This window comes from Anoplophora glabripennis, unplaced genomic scaffold (genome assembly GCF_000390285.2).
Source record: "Anoplophora glabripennis isolate ALB-LARVAE unplaced genomic scaffold, Agla_2.0 scaffold1040, whole genome shotgun sequence".
Taxonomy (NCBI): domain Eukaryota; kingdom Metazoa; phylum Arthropoda; class Insecta; order Coleoptera; family Cerambycidae; genus Anoplophora; species Anoplophora glabripennis.
Window position 1 is genome coordinate 82,357 of NW_019417138.1, and position 17,770 is coordinate 100,126.

A 17,770-nucleotide genomic window follows, 5' to 3' on the forward strand; every position below is an offset into this window, starting at 1 on the left:
CATAAAGTAAATAATTACTAAAAATATTTTACAGTAATTCATTCATTATTTTATAATAACAATATCACGTTAATCACTACACTATGTGGTCGAACAAAATTATAAAGCTAACCCTGGAAACTTGTGACCGAAAAATGGCGTACATATATACCTTTTATATATTCCTTTTTTTTACTTACCTAAAGAAGGAAACTTTTCGCCTCTCTTCACCAACTCGATCACTTCTATTTATACAATGTTTTACAATACAATTGATCATGATAAAACGTCTAATTATCGAAATCACAGCGATGCGTACACATCAAATGCTAGGACACGACTGAGCGCTGGGCTCCAAATCAGGCTCCAAAGTGTTTTCACCAAAGTCGCTCTATAAGCCAGTCTAGGTGGTCTGTGGTTTACACCCACTAAAAAAGCATTTCCCTTTTCCCTACCAAGTGCAAAAGACAGAGATAGAATATAGATCGACGTCCAGTGTAACCATTGTATGTATAAGTAAATATTTACTTATACAATGGTGTAACTCAGTCTATAGACGATTATAGATTCTATCGATGTGCGTAGCGAACGGCACAAAGATAAATAATATTGACCCGTATAAAAATCATTTTATATTTTATACGCATTATGGTAATAGTGTTTTTATATTATGTCTTAGTCACTCTTTATAATTTCGACCGCGGAGTATAGGTTGGTAATAAACAAATCTTCATAAAAGTAACTATAGAATCCATGCAATTTTATTGCACGGAATAGAGCAAGTTCTAATTCATGCAATTCAGTTGCCGCGACAGAATTGCATAGTCTGCTAAGAAAAATTGCATGGATTCTATCGCGGCAACCAAATCCCTGCAACATAATTGCATTGTCTGATACAGGCTTAAGGGAAATTCTGCCAAGGACTGTTCATTCATCACAGAACAGAGACAATGTAATCTGGGATTTCGTAGCCGTCGCCGTTTGCAGAGACCCTGCGACTTGAACTGAAAACAAAATTCAGTTAATGATCTCCCGGTATAGCAGGCAAGCACGAAGTCAGGTGTTTGGTGTTTCGACAGTTTTACGAAATTAGAATCTAAAATTTGTTTATATTTTAATTATAATTTTTATTTCACTATTTTCATTTGTTTTATTTAATATCCCTGCATGGTTTCTTGCTAAGTAGATATCTTCAATACGAGGGTGGATTTTGGTTTTTGTGCGAATTCGGCAAGAACGCGTTTCCGGATGTAGTTTTACGCGTAGAATCCGAAAATTGCAAAATAAATAGGGTACGTCTAAAAAAACCACCCCTCACCCCCTCCGCACCCCCTAGGGCGGAAGGGGTGAGTTGAAATTACGTGTGCTCTTAGGTCTCCTCATCTATATTACACCCCTAAAATTTCAGATTTTTATATTCATTTTTGACGGAGATATGCCAGGTACCCAAGAGCTATAGTCCAACCTTGGTAGAGATGTGTACGCGTTCAAAAATGTATATATGTATAAACTCTGCAAAATATAATTATTATGTATAGCAAATATATCGTATTATCCTCGCGAAGATTTGTACCCTTTATTTAAAATCCATAAATCATGTGAACAGGTTGAATAACGAGAAAATAATTAAGTTAATTTAGTTCTAAAGAACCACCCGTCCCATGGAGGCCGGTGTCCCCCAGGGCACCGTCCTGTCCCCACACTTATACACCATTTACAACTCCGACATCCCACATCCCCCCAACACCAACATATACTTATACGCCGACGACCTGACAATCACATCCCAATCCGTAGATCCTAGATATTCCGTCTCCCTCCTCCANAGAAAATAAATACGCTTTCGTAAGTTTTTGAACAAAATTTATAAAATTCAGACCGATATAATCTAATCTAAATTATTTCTGCTGGAATTCAAATAACTAAACCTGTATTTAACCAAAAAATGTAAACTTCTCTTAATAAAAAAAAAACTCAATTTACGTGTAACACTACTACATAGCTAACAATCTCTTTATTACCTCGGATTATAATAATTAATCAGAAATTAATGTATAATAATTAAAAGTATTAAAACCAGGAAAAAGAACAGGTTATGTTTACTATACTACTAGAGGTAGCATGCCAATGCGAAAAGTGTGGCTGAGAGACAGACAGTATCTCAGATATGCTGTCTCACTCTAGCACGCCGCGTTTGGTTGAAGCATTCATTTCCAACTAATCGTGACGTGCTAGAGTGAGACAGGATGTACGATGTACTGTCTGTTTCTCTCGCACACTCAGCCACAGTTTTCGCAATGGCATGCCTCTAGTTCTAGTAGTATATGCTCGAAGGATCCGCCATATTCTTAGCGACTTTTCCTAGGGTGGGGATATTTAAAAATTACCATACGGAATTCATTCGTAAATCATTTAAGATTCCCTACTGATTGATTAGTATACTGTGATTAGTCTGAGATCTACACCTACTCCTACCACAGCTTAATACAGCTGGAAGAGTCCGTGTCGGCGCCTTTGATGTGGCGGTCGAGAACCAAGCGAGGCGGAATCGTGCTAACTCTCTCAGATTAAGCCGAATTGAAATAAAATATTTAGTTTCTACCCGACAGTACCGTAGTAGGTAATTTTAATAATACGAAATTTGAATTAGAATATTACGTGGTATGACATTAAAAGTAGAAAATAGATATTTTAGATAGGTAATAGATTTTGTACTTGGAGTTAATACGGATTATTAAAAGAAAACTTGAAAAGTAATTAAAATTCCTTGTTGTAAGTTCCTGTTTACTGACGTAATCCTTAGAGAAGAAAATGGTTAAAATCCCACCTTAGCAAAGCGCATTCCAGACTGCATAGCCGCACTACCCTTTACCCTACCCAACCATACCACACATAAACATGACACCACCCCCGGGGTTTACACAGACGAGCCGGTGAAGCAAGAAGAACGCCAGATGAAAGGGCCCTAGCCGGCGGGGCCCAGCCAGGACAAAAGGAGGTCCCACAAAGCGTCTACACCGGCCGCATTTGCGGTCGGGGTAGACGACGGATGGAGCCCACCTACGAAGGCTGTCCAGGCCTACACGAGATGAGGCAGGATAAAGAGGGATAATCCCCCTCGATCCCAAATCATTGAGGCCAATTTCTAGCCATGGAATAATGACGCGTATCAGTTCAGTTTTATCCAGTTTTATCTATAGAAATATGTGGAGGCAAATAGAGTGCTATTATTAATATATTAATATGTCGCTTGTTTCTTATTTCGACGTAAATTTCGCTAATCCCAATCATCACCTAGGCAATCGCAAACTTTACAAACAGAAACGATCCTGAAACAATGAACAATCTGTAATACAGACAGAGAGACAGACAGTAATAGAATAGATAAATATTGATATGTACTTATGTGTAGCTGCGCTAACTTGCCTAGCTATTTTGTGTTCTAAACTTGTTTATTTTGGAATTTTGTACTAGATTTTGTGATGTGAATATGTCGAATCCGACCACAGATTTAGACCATATCTATGATTTAGACATAATTAGACATTAATTCGACTTGACGTAAACGTATTATTATTATTCAAGTATTTTATACCTATTACCTAAAATCTCATATTAATTATCTAACAATGACTAACATAATTTTTATCTCATTGAAGGAATTATGTAGTTTCAAGTTTAAAAAATTTAAAGATGTTTATCAAAAGATTAGGTTTAGGTACTTTCAAAAGTAGGCATTTGGTTTCATAAATACTAATAACAGGGCAATTACCTACATATATTTGAATTTCCAGTGAAGGACAAAATTTAAATGGATCTCGTAAAACTGATAGAAACCAATTAGTAAGTACCTAATTATTATGAAAATTATAATTATACATATAGGTAGGTTAGGTACATATAAGTTTATTTTAATAATTGTATAATAACTACAATCGCATAATTTTATATTTTATCTATGAAACAATTACTATTGTTAGCTGACCTTCACTTTTGGCATTGAATGTTGCAACTTTCCACAAAGAGAGTTAGTAGATTCAACAAATAAAACGGTAACATCTGTGTTATTTCATGTTTGTTATCAGTATTAAATAATACAAACTCCGTCTCAGTAGTACTTTAAATTCTTATTATTGGCACAGTGAATATGCGGAAATGTTAATTTCACTGACCTTTTACTGATTATAATTATTATTGTACCAGTACCAGTTCATATTATGTCATATGTGGACTGAATATGTAAACATATTTCCAGGTAACTAAATTTGTAAAATATTTTTACCTATTTTCATAAGCACAGTCGATATGGCACTGTTTGGTGTAACTGTTGAGGTGCCTCTTTTCCTGTCATTTTTTAGCTTTATGCTCTCAGGTGAGTTAAACTTAAATTAAAATGAGTTTCAGTATAGAATAATTTTTGTTGTTTCAGGATCTGTATATACTAATTTAATTATATATCGCACCTGTTACTTATCCTTAGGATATAACAAAACAGAATGTGCCTTATTGGGTACTGTGTACAATAACGACACAGAAAAACTGGAAAAGCTAGTAGAACCTGATGCAGCTGTTGTAAATATGGTTCGATCCACAATTGAATCATTGTTTTCTGTATTATTGTGTTTCTTTGTAGGACCTTGGTCTGATAAATTTGGAAGGAAACCTGTCATAATACTCAATTTAATAGGTAGGTAATCATTTGAAATCAAGAATTGAAATATAATAAACAAGTTAAAATTTAATCTCAAAAATATATAAATCTTAACATTATCCATTTTTATTTCACATTAACAGATATGTAAGAAAAAAATATTTATATAAAAAAAGATTAGTTCTTTAAAATGAATCATTAACAAAATCAGAAGTGAATATGAAAATAAATAAAGAGAAGTATTATTTTAGAGTAACTGCAGAATTACTTAAATTCTATAATACTATATACCTACCTTATATTATTCAGAAAACAAAAGACAACGCATAGCATTAATGATGTCATAAAAAATACCTTAAGGATCAGTAAAGCATAATAAATAAATAAATTATTTTCATTTTCGTTTTTTATACCTGTACTATGGATATATTTACAGTATTCAAACTTACATAATATTTATTTTTACATTTTTATTTTATATAAACCACATAATAGAATGATTAAATGTTAATATACAACTAATAATTTTCATTTTCTCTGATTATTAATTTGAATATTTAGCCTCCTATTAAAAACATTTAAAAATCAATCAAAAGCCCTTCTGCTAAAAAAATCAGTCAAGGGTTATTTTCATGAAATGATTTTTCTAATAAAAAACACTGAAAAAAAACATGAAAAATAAAAATAAAATATCAGATATCTATTACAAGCAAATTAAAGGAACTTAAAAAAAGTTTGTGTAATATCAACATAATTTAAGGCTTGATATTTTTTTAGGCACTACAGTTTCATTTGTACTGCTGTCAATATTCAGCTTTTTTGAAAACATGTCCCCATGGTATTCCATAGTCTGTTCTGTACCAGGTTTGGTTACAGGAGGTGGAGCAGCATATATTACTGTAATCTTGTCTTATATTACAGACATAACTAATAACGAAACTAGAGGTATAAGGTATGTCATATATCTAATAATAATTAGTAAATCCCAATTTGTGAAATAACACCACGTGAGATAACTTATCTATATCATAAATTTTCTAAAGACAATAAAGGAATCGGGTAAAAAATCTAAGTGGAGGATATTAAGTTTAATCTTTTTTTGAAATTTTTTATCTCAAAAAAATTTTCCTTGTAATAATATTCATATTGACTATTAAAAAAACATTGTACATGTGAGAACGTCAAAATTATTTTCATTATCATCATCATCATCATCTTCATTTTTTATTATGAAAAGGTGTATATACATTTTTAGAATGGCAGTTTTTGAAGCGGTTCTAGCAGGAGGAATTTTAGTAGGAAATATCTCAGGTTCTTACCTATTCTATGCAACAAATTATGTGTGGGTGTTTACTATTTCAACAGGAATATGTGGTTTAGGTCTTCTTTATACAATTTTCTTCATCCCTGAATCTGTACAAAATCCAGAAACTCAGGTGTGTCCACTCTTTACAATAATAATTACTTGCCAAGTGAAAAATTATTTGTTTCATTTGAAGTTCCGATGACATTCTCAGTAATAAATAATAATGCAAGTTTTTCCCTTTACCACGAAAATAATAATACAGTTGATTGAATTGTGAATATTTTGATTATTTATCGTTGATTACAAGTGCAGATACTTTTAATTTATTTATATTTTATTTTCTGTCCATTTATAATACTTCATTAATCGATAATTTTTTTTTATATGCTCTGTATGGTATACACATTACATGTTGCATATCCGGGAATCAGTGGCGGCTCTTAGTGATATTGGGTCGAGAGGGTCAATATAATATTTCATTATTTTCTGCTTCTAATTAAAGTTTTTTAATAAGTATGAAAATGTTTTTAATAATTAGGCACCATATCAGTTTCAATTTTAATCCTTGGAATCTATCTATAATCTTATAGACGATTACATATTTTAAACTATAGCAGTTCTTGAAATTATCATAATAATAGATTTATTCAAGAAATTACACGAGGTAAAATTTCCTTATTTATATGCATTTATTTTAAATTTATCTTGTTAAAATTAAATTAGTATGTGTCCAACAATACAGTGCTATTAGAATGTAGATTGTAAAGAACAAATAGGAGTGGGGATAGATATGGCAAGCCGATCCGGGGTAAAGTCAAAAGTCAACAGTTTGCTAGGCGCTGGAAATTTCTGTAGTATCTTTTTATTTAATGAATTTAAGAGAAAGATGCCTCACACTATATTAATACTAAGAAAAAAAATATATAATTAAAATGATTCCCAGTTTCATTTCAGTCAAATTCTATAGTTCTAATATCATATTCAACATGATTCACAATTAAAGTTTCAAATAGAATTCTGTTTAGTTTTAAAACAAATCTGTTAAATTAGTTTAATAATTGCATTTACAGTTAAGCAAAAGAAAAAGATATATTCAAATTAGAATCTAGCTGTGTACCAGTACATTACGATCATAAAATATAATTTACTGTTATTTTATTCTATGAATCAATGCATTGCTCATTTCAGGGGACAGGGTCCATTAGAAATATTTACAGTTTACAACAATTCAAATATACTTTAATATTAAGGAAAAATTTTTTTTATGTACTCTTGGAAATACTATTTGATACCTGATAGGATTTCAAAATAAAAGTGGGTTATGATTAGTTTATTACACAGACTTATGATAATGATGGCAGTATACGGATAAGTATGTGACTTGCTGTTTAAGTACGGCTGAAGATATGTCGGACCTATCCCTTCTCTAAACTAGGAATTGGCCAGCCATATCTATTAATGAAATTAAGCCGTATTTCATATTTTACTGTTTTACAAAATGAGAATATACAGACTTCTATTTTTTATTAAAAGATTATGCTAAATTAGATAATAAATTTCTACTTTAGTTATGTGTACATGGCAACAATTTTTTCTAAACTATCAGCCACCACTGCCCGGAATAATAAGCATCGAAAATAAATATTAAAAAATTCATACAACTTCTTACAATTTTACACGGAGAAAAACACCATCAGATGAATTTTTTTGTAAATTCTAATATTTGAATTAATTCAATTAGGTAGTAGTGATATTCGATAGCAAATGAAATTAATTTCTCTGGTTCGCATATCTGCAATATTTAACTAATAATTGAATAAACATAAATAAATAATTATATGTTTATATTTTAGGGGAAAATTAGAGGATTTTTTGATATATCGAACTTAGGGGACATGGTGAAAACAACATTTAAACGCCGTGAATATTTCATCCGATCGATCATCTTATTAAATCTGTTAATTCTAACAATTCATATTTTTATTATGAATGGAGATGGTAGTATTATGTTCCTTTACTTGAGAGAAAAGTTTGACTGGACATTGACTAAATTTACGTTATTTAACAGTGCAACTAGTGTAGTTTGGATTATAGGAACGATGGGAGGAACGTATATTTTGCATAAATTATGTAACATTAAGGAAGCAGCCTTAATACTTGTCGGTCTTATTTCTACAACAGCAGGTTCTTTACTTCAAGGATTTGGTAAAGCCGATTGGTATCTATATACAGGTAAATTATGTCTTTACAGCACATTTCTATACATTTTATTCAATTTATCAAAATAATTATAAAATAATTGCTTTCAAGAATATGGGGTTCATGATAAGGAATTCCAAAGGCTTTATCAGTATTTCTACACTACGATTAATCTACACTACTTTTATTCGTTCTAAATTAGTATATGTATCAATAGTCTGGAACCCAATTTACGCTAATCAAATTGCAACTTTGGAAAGAGTACAGCGTAGGTTTATGAAATCAGCTGTGTACTTATTGGATGGTATATATCCCCCTCAGGGTTTTCCGCATGATCTATTACTTAAGTGTTTCAGTATTCATGTTCTTGCTAAAAGAAGATCTGTTTTTCAAGTAATGTTTTTATATAAAGTTCTACACAACATTTTGGACTGTCCAGGTGTTTTAAGTAATATTCATATCAAAGTACCGCGTCTATCAGCTAGAAGTAATAATGTTTTTAGTCTACCCGCAGCACATAGTATCATCCTAGTAGCATCACCATTGTATCATATTGTTTCGAAGTACAGTAAGATAGAAAATAATGTCGATGTTTTTTGTTGTATGCCTAATGATATAAAAAATGCTTTACTTATGTAATCATATCTGTCTCTTATAGTTTGTTTGCCTTTTATTTTGTTCTTTATATCTGTGTTATTTGTAAGTTTGTACTATTTTTTTTTCTCTATTTTTTCAGTTAATTTTTCTCTCTTTTAACTTTTTTTATATTTTATTACTAGACTTAACATATCCTATTATTGGGCATCGCCTGTTGGATGTGTATTTAAATAAATAAATAAATAAATAAAAATAAAAATAATTTTAATAGAATTCTTTCTGATAAATAATTTAATAAATCTGTCTGTAATAGTGACAGAGATATATTCAAGAATTCTTATCAAAGTTGTGCTACTAAAAATGAAAACACCCTGTATAGCTTAAAAAATCCATATTCAGTGTGCCTCGTTTAAAATTCTCCTTCCGAATATCTCAAAAATGGAAAAATAAATTAAATCTGAAAAAAGTTCTTAAATTGTGAGTACAAATCACGTTTCTTTCAATGCAGGCATAGATCAGAGTTTCAAGAAGTGACAAATATGATTTATAAATTACAAGCTTTGTGATAGGTATAAACAATTTTCGAAAAACTGCTAGATATTTCGATCTGAATAATTTTTTTTATTGAAATGAAGTACGGCTATTATATACCATAACACCAAGTCAACACTTTCAACTCTGACATTTATTCAGTATAATCCAGTACACGAATGAAGAGATACTTCCATGTAATTTTAATAGGTTTGTTCGCAGAATGCAATTTCCAGCCAATTGTCAATTTTTCACTGCGCATGTGCGGCATCAAACTGAATTCTAACCCATTTCAAATTTTGTGCTCTGCGAACAGATTAAAAATGCTGGAGTGAATCGTGACTGAATGGCTATAACCTATAATTATTTATTTATTTCAAATTTATGTTGACGACTTATTTTGAACAGATTCATCGTCTGTTTATTTGTCACTTCGGTTTTATATTATAATTAAACGTATTAAAATGATTAATTATGTTATTCTCTTGTACTTGACAGCATAGAACAGTGCTAGTTCAAGACTGCGCATTGTGCGCATGTCCGAAACTGAAAATTTGTTGGGAGTCAGCGGATTATTTTGATGGTTGGAAACCAATCCACAACTCATAAGTTTTGTTCTGCGAACATCAAATTTTTAGTCAGGAGTCACGGATTATCACGCATGTGTCATACAGTTGCTGATAGTTTCTGATTGCTGTACGAACAAAGCTAATATTAGATGAATGACGTAGAAATTCCAGAGAAGCAGAAAAATATCCCGGTCATTTTCTTTTGCTTTTATTGACAAATTTGCTTCATTGTGGTTCTATTAACAAAAAGAAGCATCACCATAAATGATATAAACACTGCTGTGGTATTAGCTAAGGCTGGAACCAATCCACATATTTCAGTATGAACATTTCTCCATAAGATCTAGAAATTAAGTGTCATCTTTACAAAGCACTTGGTTTACATAATTTATATCTTGGTGATATGCTACGAAAACTAAATTTAATTGCAGAAATGCAAACAATGTTTCAAGAAAACAACCAGTTTTTAGATAACATTTTATGGACTAACAAGTCAATTTACAAAAAATTACATTTTGAACATAATATCCATTTCTGGCATGACACTAACCCTAGATGGATCAAAGCCAGATATTTCCAAATTACGTTCTCTATAAATGTGTGGTGGCATTTTTAATGGCATATTAATTGGACTCTATTTATAAGAGGAAAAGTTGATGGTCAGAAATACTTACAATTCCAACCGAATGTATTTTTGGAAGAAGTTTCTTTAGTTTTCCAACAACATACATATCTACATTCATACAAGACAGAGGGTACAAAAGGGATCTGCAAAAGTTTTTCTACGAATAGTTTCAAAGGCAATGGATAGGCATCAATGGACTAATAAGGTGGACAGCTAAAAAATATAATTTATCAAACAGAAATCGAAATCTTAGCTGAAACATTTTATTACACACAACTGATCCCGAAGTTAGAAAAACGTTTCAATTATGTATTGATGAGAATGGTGGCAATTTTGAACAGTTGTTGTGACTTGTTTATTATATTAATGTAGTTTCGTTTAATTATAATACTTAATTTTTTGTTAAATTTCTTTATCTCTTGAAATATCTCTATCTATTGAAATGACGATGATTTGGGTAAAAAAAATTAATTAAGTAATTTCCTGTGATACTAGTTATATTAAACCAATTAAGCACTGTTTTATTCAAAGCAGTTTGATATGATAGAGAATTATGTCTGAAAGCTTGCTTTTAAAGAATATTAAAGAAATTTAAAAGTAAGTTTATAAAACTGGCGATTTTTCAAAAAAAGCCTAAGAAAAGTTAACAAGTTTTTTTTTATTTTCATAGTTGCTATAACTTCATTACTATATATTTGTGAAATTTGATATAGAGGGCTTTTGAGGTAGCCGAATATGAATACAAGATTATTTTTTTGTAAAACTTGAGATTTTTAAAAAACCACCTGAAACAAATTAGTAGAAATTTTGAAAAAATGTAAATGATTTCTGAAATACTGCTTTATTTACTGTAAAAAATATATATTTGTTTTTTTACTGTAAAAATGGGTAACTATATTTATGCACAGTGGAGCATTTGGGAATACTTTAGTATAATGAAATTTCACCTCTTTGCCAAATGAGATTAAATTATAGTAGGATCGTATTTGATGCAAAGTAGAGCAAAAAATTATCTTTTATCAAAGGAAAATCGTGTTATCATTTTTAGGACATGAAAGATGAACCATTTCAAATTTAATATGAAATTGAATGTAAAATCTGAAATACCGCACCATACGCGTTGTGTTCTGATAGTAGCTGTAGTCGCCCAGGTGTATCGAGTAAAATGGTCAGTTATACGTCAAATACTAACCTGTCGAGCTTGGTCGTAAATCAGAGATCGCCTCCAAAAAATAAGTAAACAACAGTGGCGCGTACAGAGATATAATGTACATATGTGGAATTTAAAAAACAGATTGAATTTAAAATAAATAGTTTATGAGAATAAAGGAATTTTTGTAGGAACAGGAGTGCCAGACGTGAACTAATCCCCTTATCGCTTCATAATGCATAAAGAAATTATTCAATTTCTAAACCTCTTAAAACAGTATTGCACTGAATCCTTTGACAGCCAATGATTTATTACTTTGCATCGAATATGATCCTACTATAAGTAGTTTTTACAATTTAGACCAACTTACATATTTAAAAGTCTACATTTACCAAGATATAGTTCTGCAAAAATGTAGTTTTGAGGTGCTACATTCAGAAGATTATATCTATAATTATATCACTTTTGCACAGAAGTAAAGAACCCCGCAACTGTCCTTATGGAAAACCGGTCCTGGTCGAATGGTACGAAACTTTGCCGAATGATAGTCCTCAATGTGTCAATAAAAAAAGTCCATGCGACCTAGGTCTGAAAAACTACTGTTCTGAAGCTACAGCCTTCTGAAGTTATCGAATCCACATGCTCGATGACCATCAAGTCAAGTTTTCTAAAGGTGCTTCAGCTATTTTCTGAAAACTCAGGAATGCTGCAGATATGCTAATGACGGATAAGTGCTCAGCATGCGTAAAACCATAAGATGTCGTTCAAGCAGTACGTGTCGGTGTCGCTGTTCTTCAGTAGGTGATTTACCAATTTTTTGAAGACTTAAGGATGATACAGCTATTTTGACCACGGATTCGCATTCAGCACACGAAAATACATCAAGAAATAGCCAGTTTGGTCACTTTATAAAGAAATATTTGCTTTTACTCTCCCGTAAATCATTGGACTTGATGGTCATCGAGCACGTGGATTCGATAACTTCAAAAGGCTGTAGCTTCAGAACTGTAGTTTTTCAGACGTAGTATAGGTCCCATGGACTTTTTTGATCGACACATTGAGGACTATCATTTGGCAAAGTTTCGTACCATTCGACCGGGAACAGTTTTCTATTAAGGGGTCCTTTAAATCATAATAAATAATTAATTTAATTACAAATTGTATGAATAGATGAAGTTTAATGCCCCTAAATACTTGGCTGTCTATAACTAGAAAATTAAAGTTGTTCTCAGAAATTATAGCGACATGTGCTATACTTTTCTTACAGTAAATAGTGTGATGTTTTAAAAAAGATTTGGGTTTTCTCAAAATTTCTAGCTATAAGAAATATGGCAAAAAAACAAAATGTAGCTTCAGAGCTAGGTCCCATGGACTTTGTTGATTGACACATTGAGGACTATCATTCGGCAAAGTTTCGTACCATTCGACCAGGACCAGTTTCCCATAAGGGGTCCTCTAAACCTTAATAAATAATTAATTTAATTACAAATTGTATGAAAAAATGAAGTTTAATTATATTGGAATGCCCTTAAATACTTAGCTGTCTATAACTAGAAAATCAAAGTTGTTCTCAGAAACTATAGCGACATGTGCTATACTTTTCTTACAGTAAATAGTGTGATGTTTTAAAAAAAAATTTGGGTTTTCTGAAGATTTCTAGCTATAAAAAATGTGGCAAAAAAAACGAAACAAGGCATTCTTAGGTAAAAAAATAAGGTTATTCGACTGTTAAAAAAATTAATTATCAAATAATGTATTCATTAGGTCATAGATAGTATATTAATTTCTCATTGTCCCGAATATTTTAGCTGGCGGCGTACGTTGTCTTGGTGGGGTAATAAGTCCAATGTCAAGGTCACTCATATCAAAATTAATTCCTGACGATGAAATTGGGAAGATTTTCTCCATGATAATGGCTAGTGAATTTTTAATTGGCTTGGGAGCTTCTCCTTTATACACTGCGATTTACAATGGTACTATAAACAGTGATCCTGCTTTCTTTAATTATTTATCAGCAGGACTGTTTGCAGTCAATATGATTCTAACAGTGTAAGTAACTTTAGACAATAAACACAAACTTTTAATTATACAATATGTGCCTAAAGTATGGAATAAATTCAGTAGAAACGAAAAGAAATTTTTTTTGGGAAAAATCCTCGAACAGGTCGATTTTTAATTTAAAAAATACATATTTTAGCATAAAAGGCAAATTTCAACCGTCATTTGTTTTCGAGTAATGACCTCATCGACATTTTTTTTAAATAGCAACCCCCTATTTTTTTCTTGATTCTGAAAGGTCGTTTCATTGTCGATCCGACAGTATTAAAATTTTACCATCTTGCATAGGAAAGTTTTCGAGTAAATGACGATTGAATGTTAGAAAACGTAAATTTTATTCATTAAAAAAGTTGTCCCCCTCAGAAGCAAACTTTACCTGTTTTTGGATTTTGCCGAAAAGTTCATTACTACCCTGTAATGCCTTGCGGTACGTTTTCGATGGGCTACCCTGTATAATACAATTTTAGAGTTCTTCTAAATTATATGGTCTATTAACATACGCTTTGGACTTTAAGTAGCCCCATAAGAAATAGTACAGGGGTGTAAATCTGGGTATCTCGCGGGCCATTCTATCGGTCCTCGTCTGCCGATCCACCTCCTAGGAAAACAATTATCCAGAAAATCTCGAACAGGGCACGCATAGTGTGGAGGTGCACTGTCTTGCTGAAATGTGATCTTCACTAATGCTTGGACGTCCAGGTTTTGGAATATCTACAACATTGCCAGTTTCTCTAAAGGACCCCGCACTTTTCTTATGTAAAAGTGGTTTCAGTTAAATTGGCTGAAATTTTTATATGTTACAGCTCTTAACCTGTCGATCAAAAGTCTCCATTGCCACAATAACCGAAAGTCAATAATTTTCGAGTTACGTTGACTTTAGAGCAATAACTCTGTATTCGAAGGGGTAAAAATTTTATTTGATATTTTTTGTTGTTTGCGCTTGCATTACCCAAGGTGTACCACATGGAGGTTGTAAAATCGGGCCAACGCCTCTTTAGGGTGACTTTTTTACCGAGAGCCCCTTACTCTCTAATCTTAGTACGTCTAGATGCATGTATTTTATTTTCATGAATGCAATATCATCAATTTCTATATTATTATATCTGTTGAGACTATCATTAATATAGTTTAATATTGCGTCACTGGGGTAATGTATATTTTGTTGATATCGAGGAAAACCCAAATACCACAACACGCTGGCTACGTGAGCACAACAACCTATTAGTTTTACAAGTGCAATAATATCCGAGAATGGGCTCTTCATTTTCGTCTGGTTCAGTAGCATAAGATACCCACAGCTGATGTTTCACTACATTCCGGAAACGTGAGTAAATCCTGATCCGTAGAAAACCTGGTTCTAGAACATGTACGTCGAATTGAAATACTTCTGTTCCTTCTATATCAAGCTTATCTTGAATGTAAGATGTAGCTAAACTAACCTGGTAAACACCAATGGTTATCCTATGTAAATAGTCGAGGTTGAATCTAGGAAATTCTCTAGCATGATTTTCATTAAGTTGGTTCCATATAGCATTTCTTTTAAAGAGATTTTCGAATTCAACTCGAGTTTGAACTACGTTCACATCATTAATTCTTAGACGCAATTCTCTTGCTAATGGAACAGTACAATCCTGCATTATTAACAATTCATAAAATCTATTAATTATTGCACCAGCTATTTTGTAAAAATCTGCGAAATGGAGCATATGAGCTGTCGGAATAATACCAGAAAAGAAACTAAAAATTGATTTAATGTGCCCATTACGCGCCTCTACGACCCACCAAGACTTCGTAACAATTCGCGTTTCATTGGCACTTATACCCATAATATCATAAAACAACTATAGTTTTTCAGTGTGAAGTCACATTATCAAAATTAATATAACTACTACAATGATTTATTATTTTTTCGGTTATCATGGAGAAAAATTCTATCTTACTGACTGTTGATTGGCTGATACGGCAATCTGGATGTTTTTCATTAAATAAATCGCAAACTTCCTGCTGCGATCTAGTCTTATCCCCGCATCCGATAAGAATTAAAATTTCAATTCTTTGTGTGACAGTTAAATGTGCCATAACGCTTTAAATTCAACAATAATTTTTATATCGCTTACAATACTTAGAAAGTTGGTATGACAGTGACACTTAGTAAAGATTTACACTTCAGGCATTTCGAAAAACTAAATTTGATCATGTTTTTGCTTTATTTTAATTGATTTGGGTTTTCTAACATTCAATCGTCATTTACTCGAAAACTTTCCTATGTAAGATGGCAACATTTTAATATTGTCGGGTCGACAATGAAACGATCTTTCAGAATCAAGAAAACAAATAGGGGGTTGCTATTTAAAAAAAATGTCGATGATGTCATTACTCGAAAACAAATGACGGTTGAAAATCGCCTTTTAGGCTAAAATATGTTTTTTTAAATTCAAAATCGACCTGTTCGAGGATTTTTCCCAAAAAAATTTGTTTCGTTTTTACTGAATTTATTCCATACTTTAGGCACGTACTGTATAATGGTATAACCTGTTTTTTTAGCACTATTATCATTCTACAACAAATTAACCCAATCAGGTACAGTGAGTTAAACAGTGAGGATCAAGAAAGCTGTGAAGTTGATCACATAATCAATTAAAATTAGTTGTATATTTTTAAAGTTGTACATAGTATACATATGTATATTGGTAATATTTGTAACGATTGTGATATTCATACTTAAGATAGTGTAGTAAGAATGTATCTATATTTGAGTAAATACATATATTTTATTTATGGTATCCTTTTATATTTACTAGTAATGTCTCCTCACACTGTCTTCTCCCATTTCGATGAAAGGAAATTATACTGTCGGTTAGTTCTTTCTTGATCAAAATCCAAAACACGACGTCAATGGCAACTCTGTCCTAACAACATGGGTAATTCAAAATACTCTCAGTATGGCACTATTTTTATTGCGACAAATTGCAATAATTCCAGCCCTAGATGAATATAAAGGTTTAGATCTTTCTGAATGGTGATATAGTAGGTTTACAAATAATTATTTTTAATGACGCACACGAATAGGTCCAACCACTTGGAGCCACATGTTTTTTCTCATTGTATGATAAGAAACGACTAGACAGCAACTTTAAAAAAAAAGAATAAAAAATTTTTTGAAAAATTATTTTAATTTGTGTTTTCTTAAATTTAAAGGATATCTAATGTAAAATTGTGGGAAAAGTCGAGAAAAATTCTTTTGATCTTGATAATGTTGAGGAGTAATAAATGTGTTCCTTTTTTTCTTTCCAAAATTTTGATCATTGGGAACAGAAAAACGGTTGGATGGATCAACTTGTCAATTTGAATAGTTATTATGGAATTGTGGATACATTGAGCAGTAAAAATTTTTCTCAACATTAGTCTCATCAATATTTGTCAATTAGCGGTAGATTTTCTAGAAAACTGTAAAAAGTAGTTTTTGCACTTTTTGCAATGTCGAGGATGGAAAAAAAATTTCTACCATGATAGGTCCTTGTAGACAATTTATTCCATTGTTCAAAACCGCTTTTATATTTAATGTGCAATATTTTGTTGAGATATCGATGATTAAAAACAAAAGTGTCATTTTTCATTCAACCATCAATTATCAAATATTACATTTTAAGTTAAATTCAGTAACATGACAAGAGTTCAGTTGTCAAAAGGCATGATTTCAAGATTAAAAAATACAGTGGTCAAAATAAAAAGAAATACTTACATATATGTAGTAGTAGTAACCAGAAGGAAAATTAATTTTTAAAGCCCTCAAACCATTATATAATTGTAGGAAATTGTTATCCTAAGGTCAATTTCGAAGAAAAGCCCATACATACACCATAAAATTTCATGCCGAATTTTATAGAATCTTCATTACCTATTTCCTAAATAAATATTTCTTAAATAAATTGCGAAATATTTAACACACATTCCGTTATCTTTTAATCTTCCAATTTTGTAAAAAATCTACATTTTTATTTCTCTAAACACAATTGGCTTTTTTTGTTGTTGACATGTTGACAACTTCAATTACAGGTTAGCGATTTACGGGTTGCTTTTATCAGCTGGACTGTCAACGTCAACT

General features: G+C 31.6%; 1 protein-coding gene and 1 long non-coding RNA gene across 4 annotated transcripts; one reads left to right on the forward strand and one right to left on the reverse strand.

Moving 5' to 3' along the window:
• Positions 1-3,392: 3,392 nt before the first annotated feature.
• On the forward strand, positions 3,393-16,446 carry LOC108914788 (proton-coupled folate transporter). 3 transcript variants are annotated; one of them, XM_018720676.2, is made up of 8 exons: positions 3,393-3,822; positions 4,275-4,351; positions 4,409-4,666; positions 5,408-5,582; positions 5,886-6,066; positions 7,790-8,168; positions 13,416-13,656; positions 16,210-16,446. In XM_018720676.2, exons 1-8 carry the CDS (start codon positions 3,791-3,793, stop codon positions 16,304-16,306), a joined length of 1,440 nt encoding a protein of 479 aa, XP_018576192.1. In that variant the 5' UTR covers positions 3,393-3,790; the 3' UTR covers positions 16,307-16,446. The 3 variants fall into 3 exon arrangements, with proteins under 3 accessions (XP_018576192.1, XP_018576193.1, XP_018576194.1); XM_018720677.2 differs by having other exon boundaries at positions 3,394-3,822; positions 4,235-4,351; XM_018720678.2 differs by lacking the exons at positions 3,393-3,822; positions 4,275-4,351 and adding an exon at positions 4,008-4,234.
• LOC108914791 lies at positions 16,303-17,702 on the reverse strand. The gene is made up of 2 exons (XR_001964686.2): positions 17,408-17,702; positions 16,303-16,649 (listed from the first exon to the last, which is right to left on the reverse strand). It is a non-coding gene; the product is annotated as an uncharacterized LOC108914791 (long non-coding RNA).
• Between the last annotated feature and the right edge of the window lie 68 nt (positions 17,703-17,770).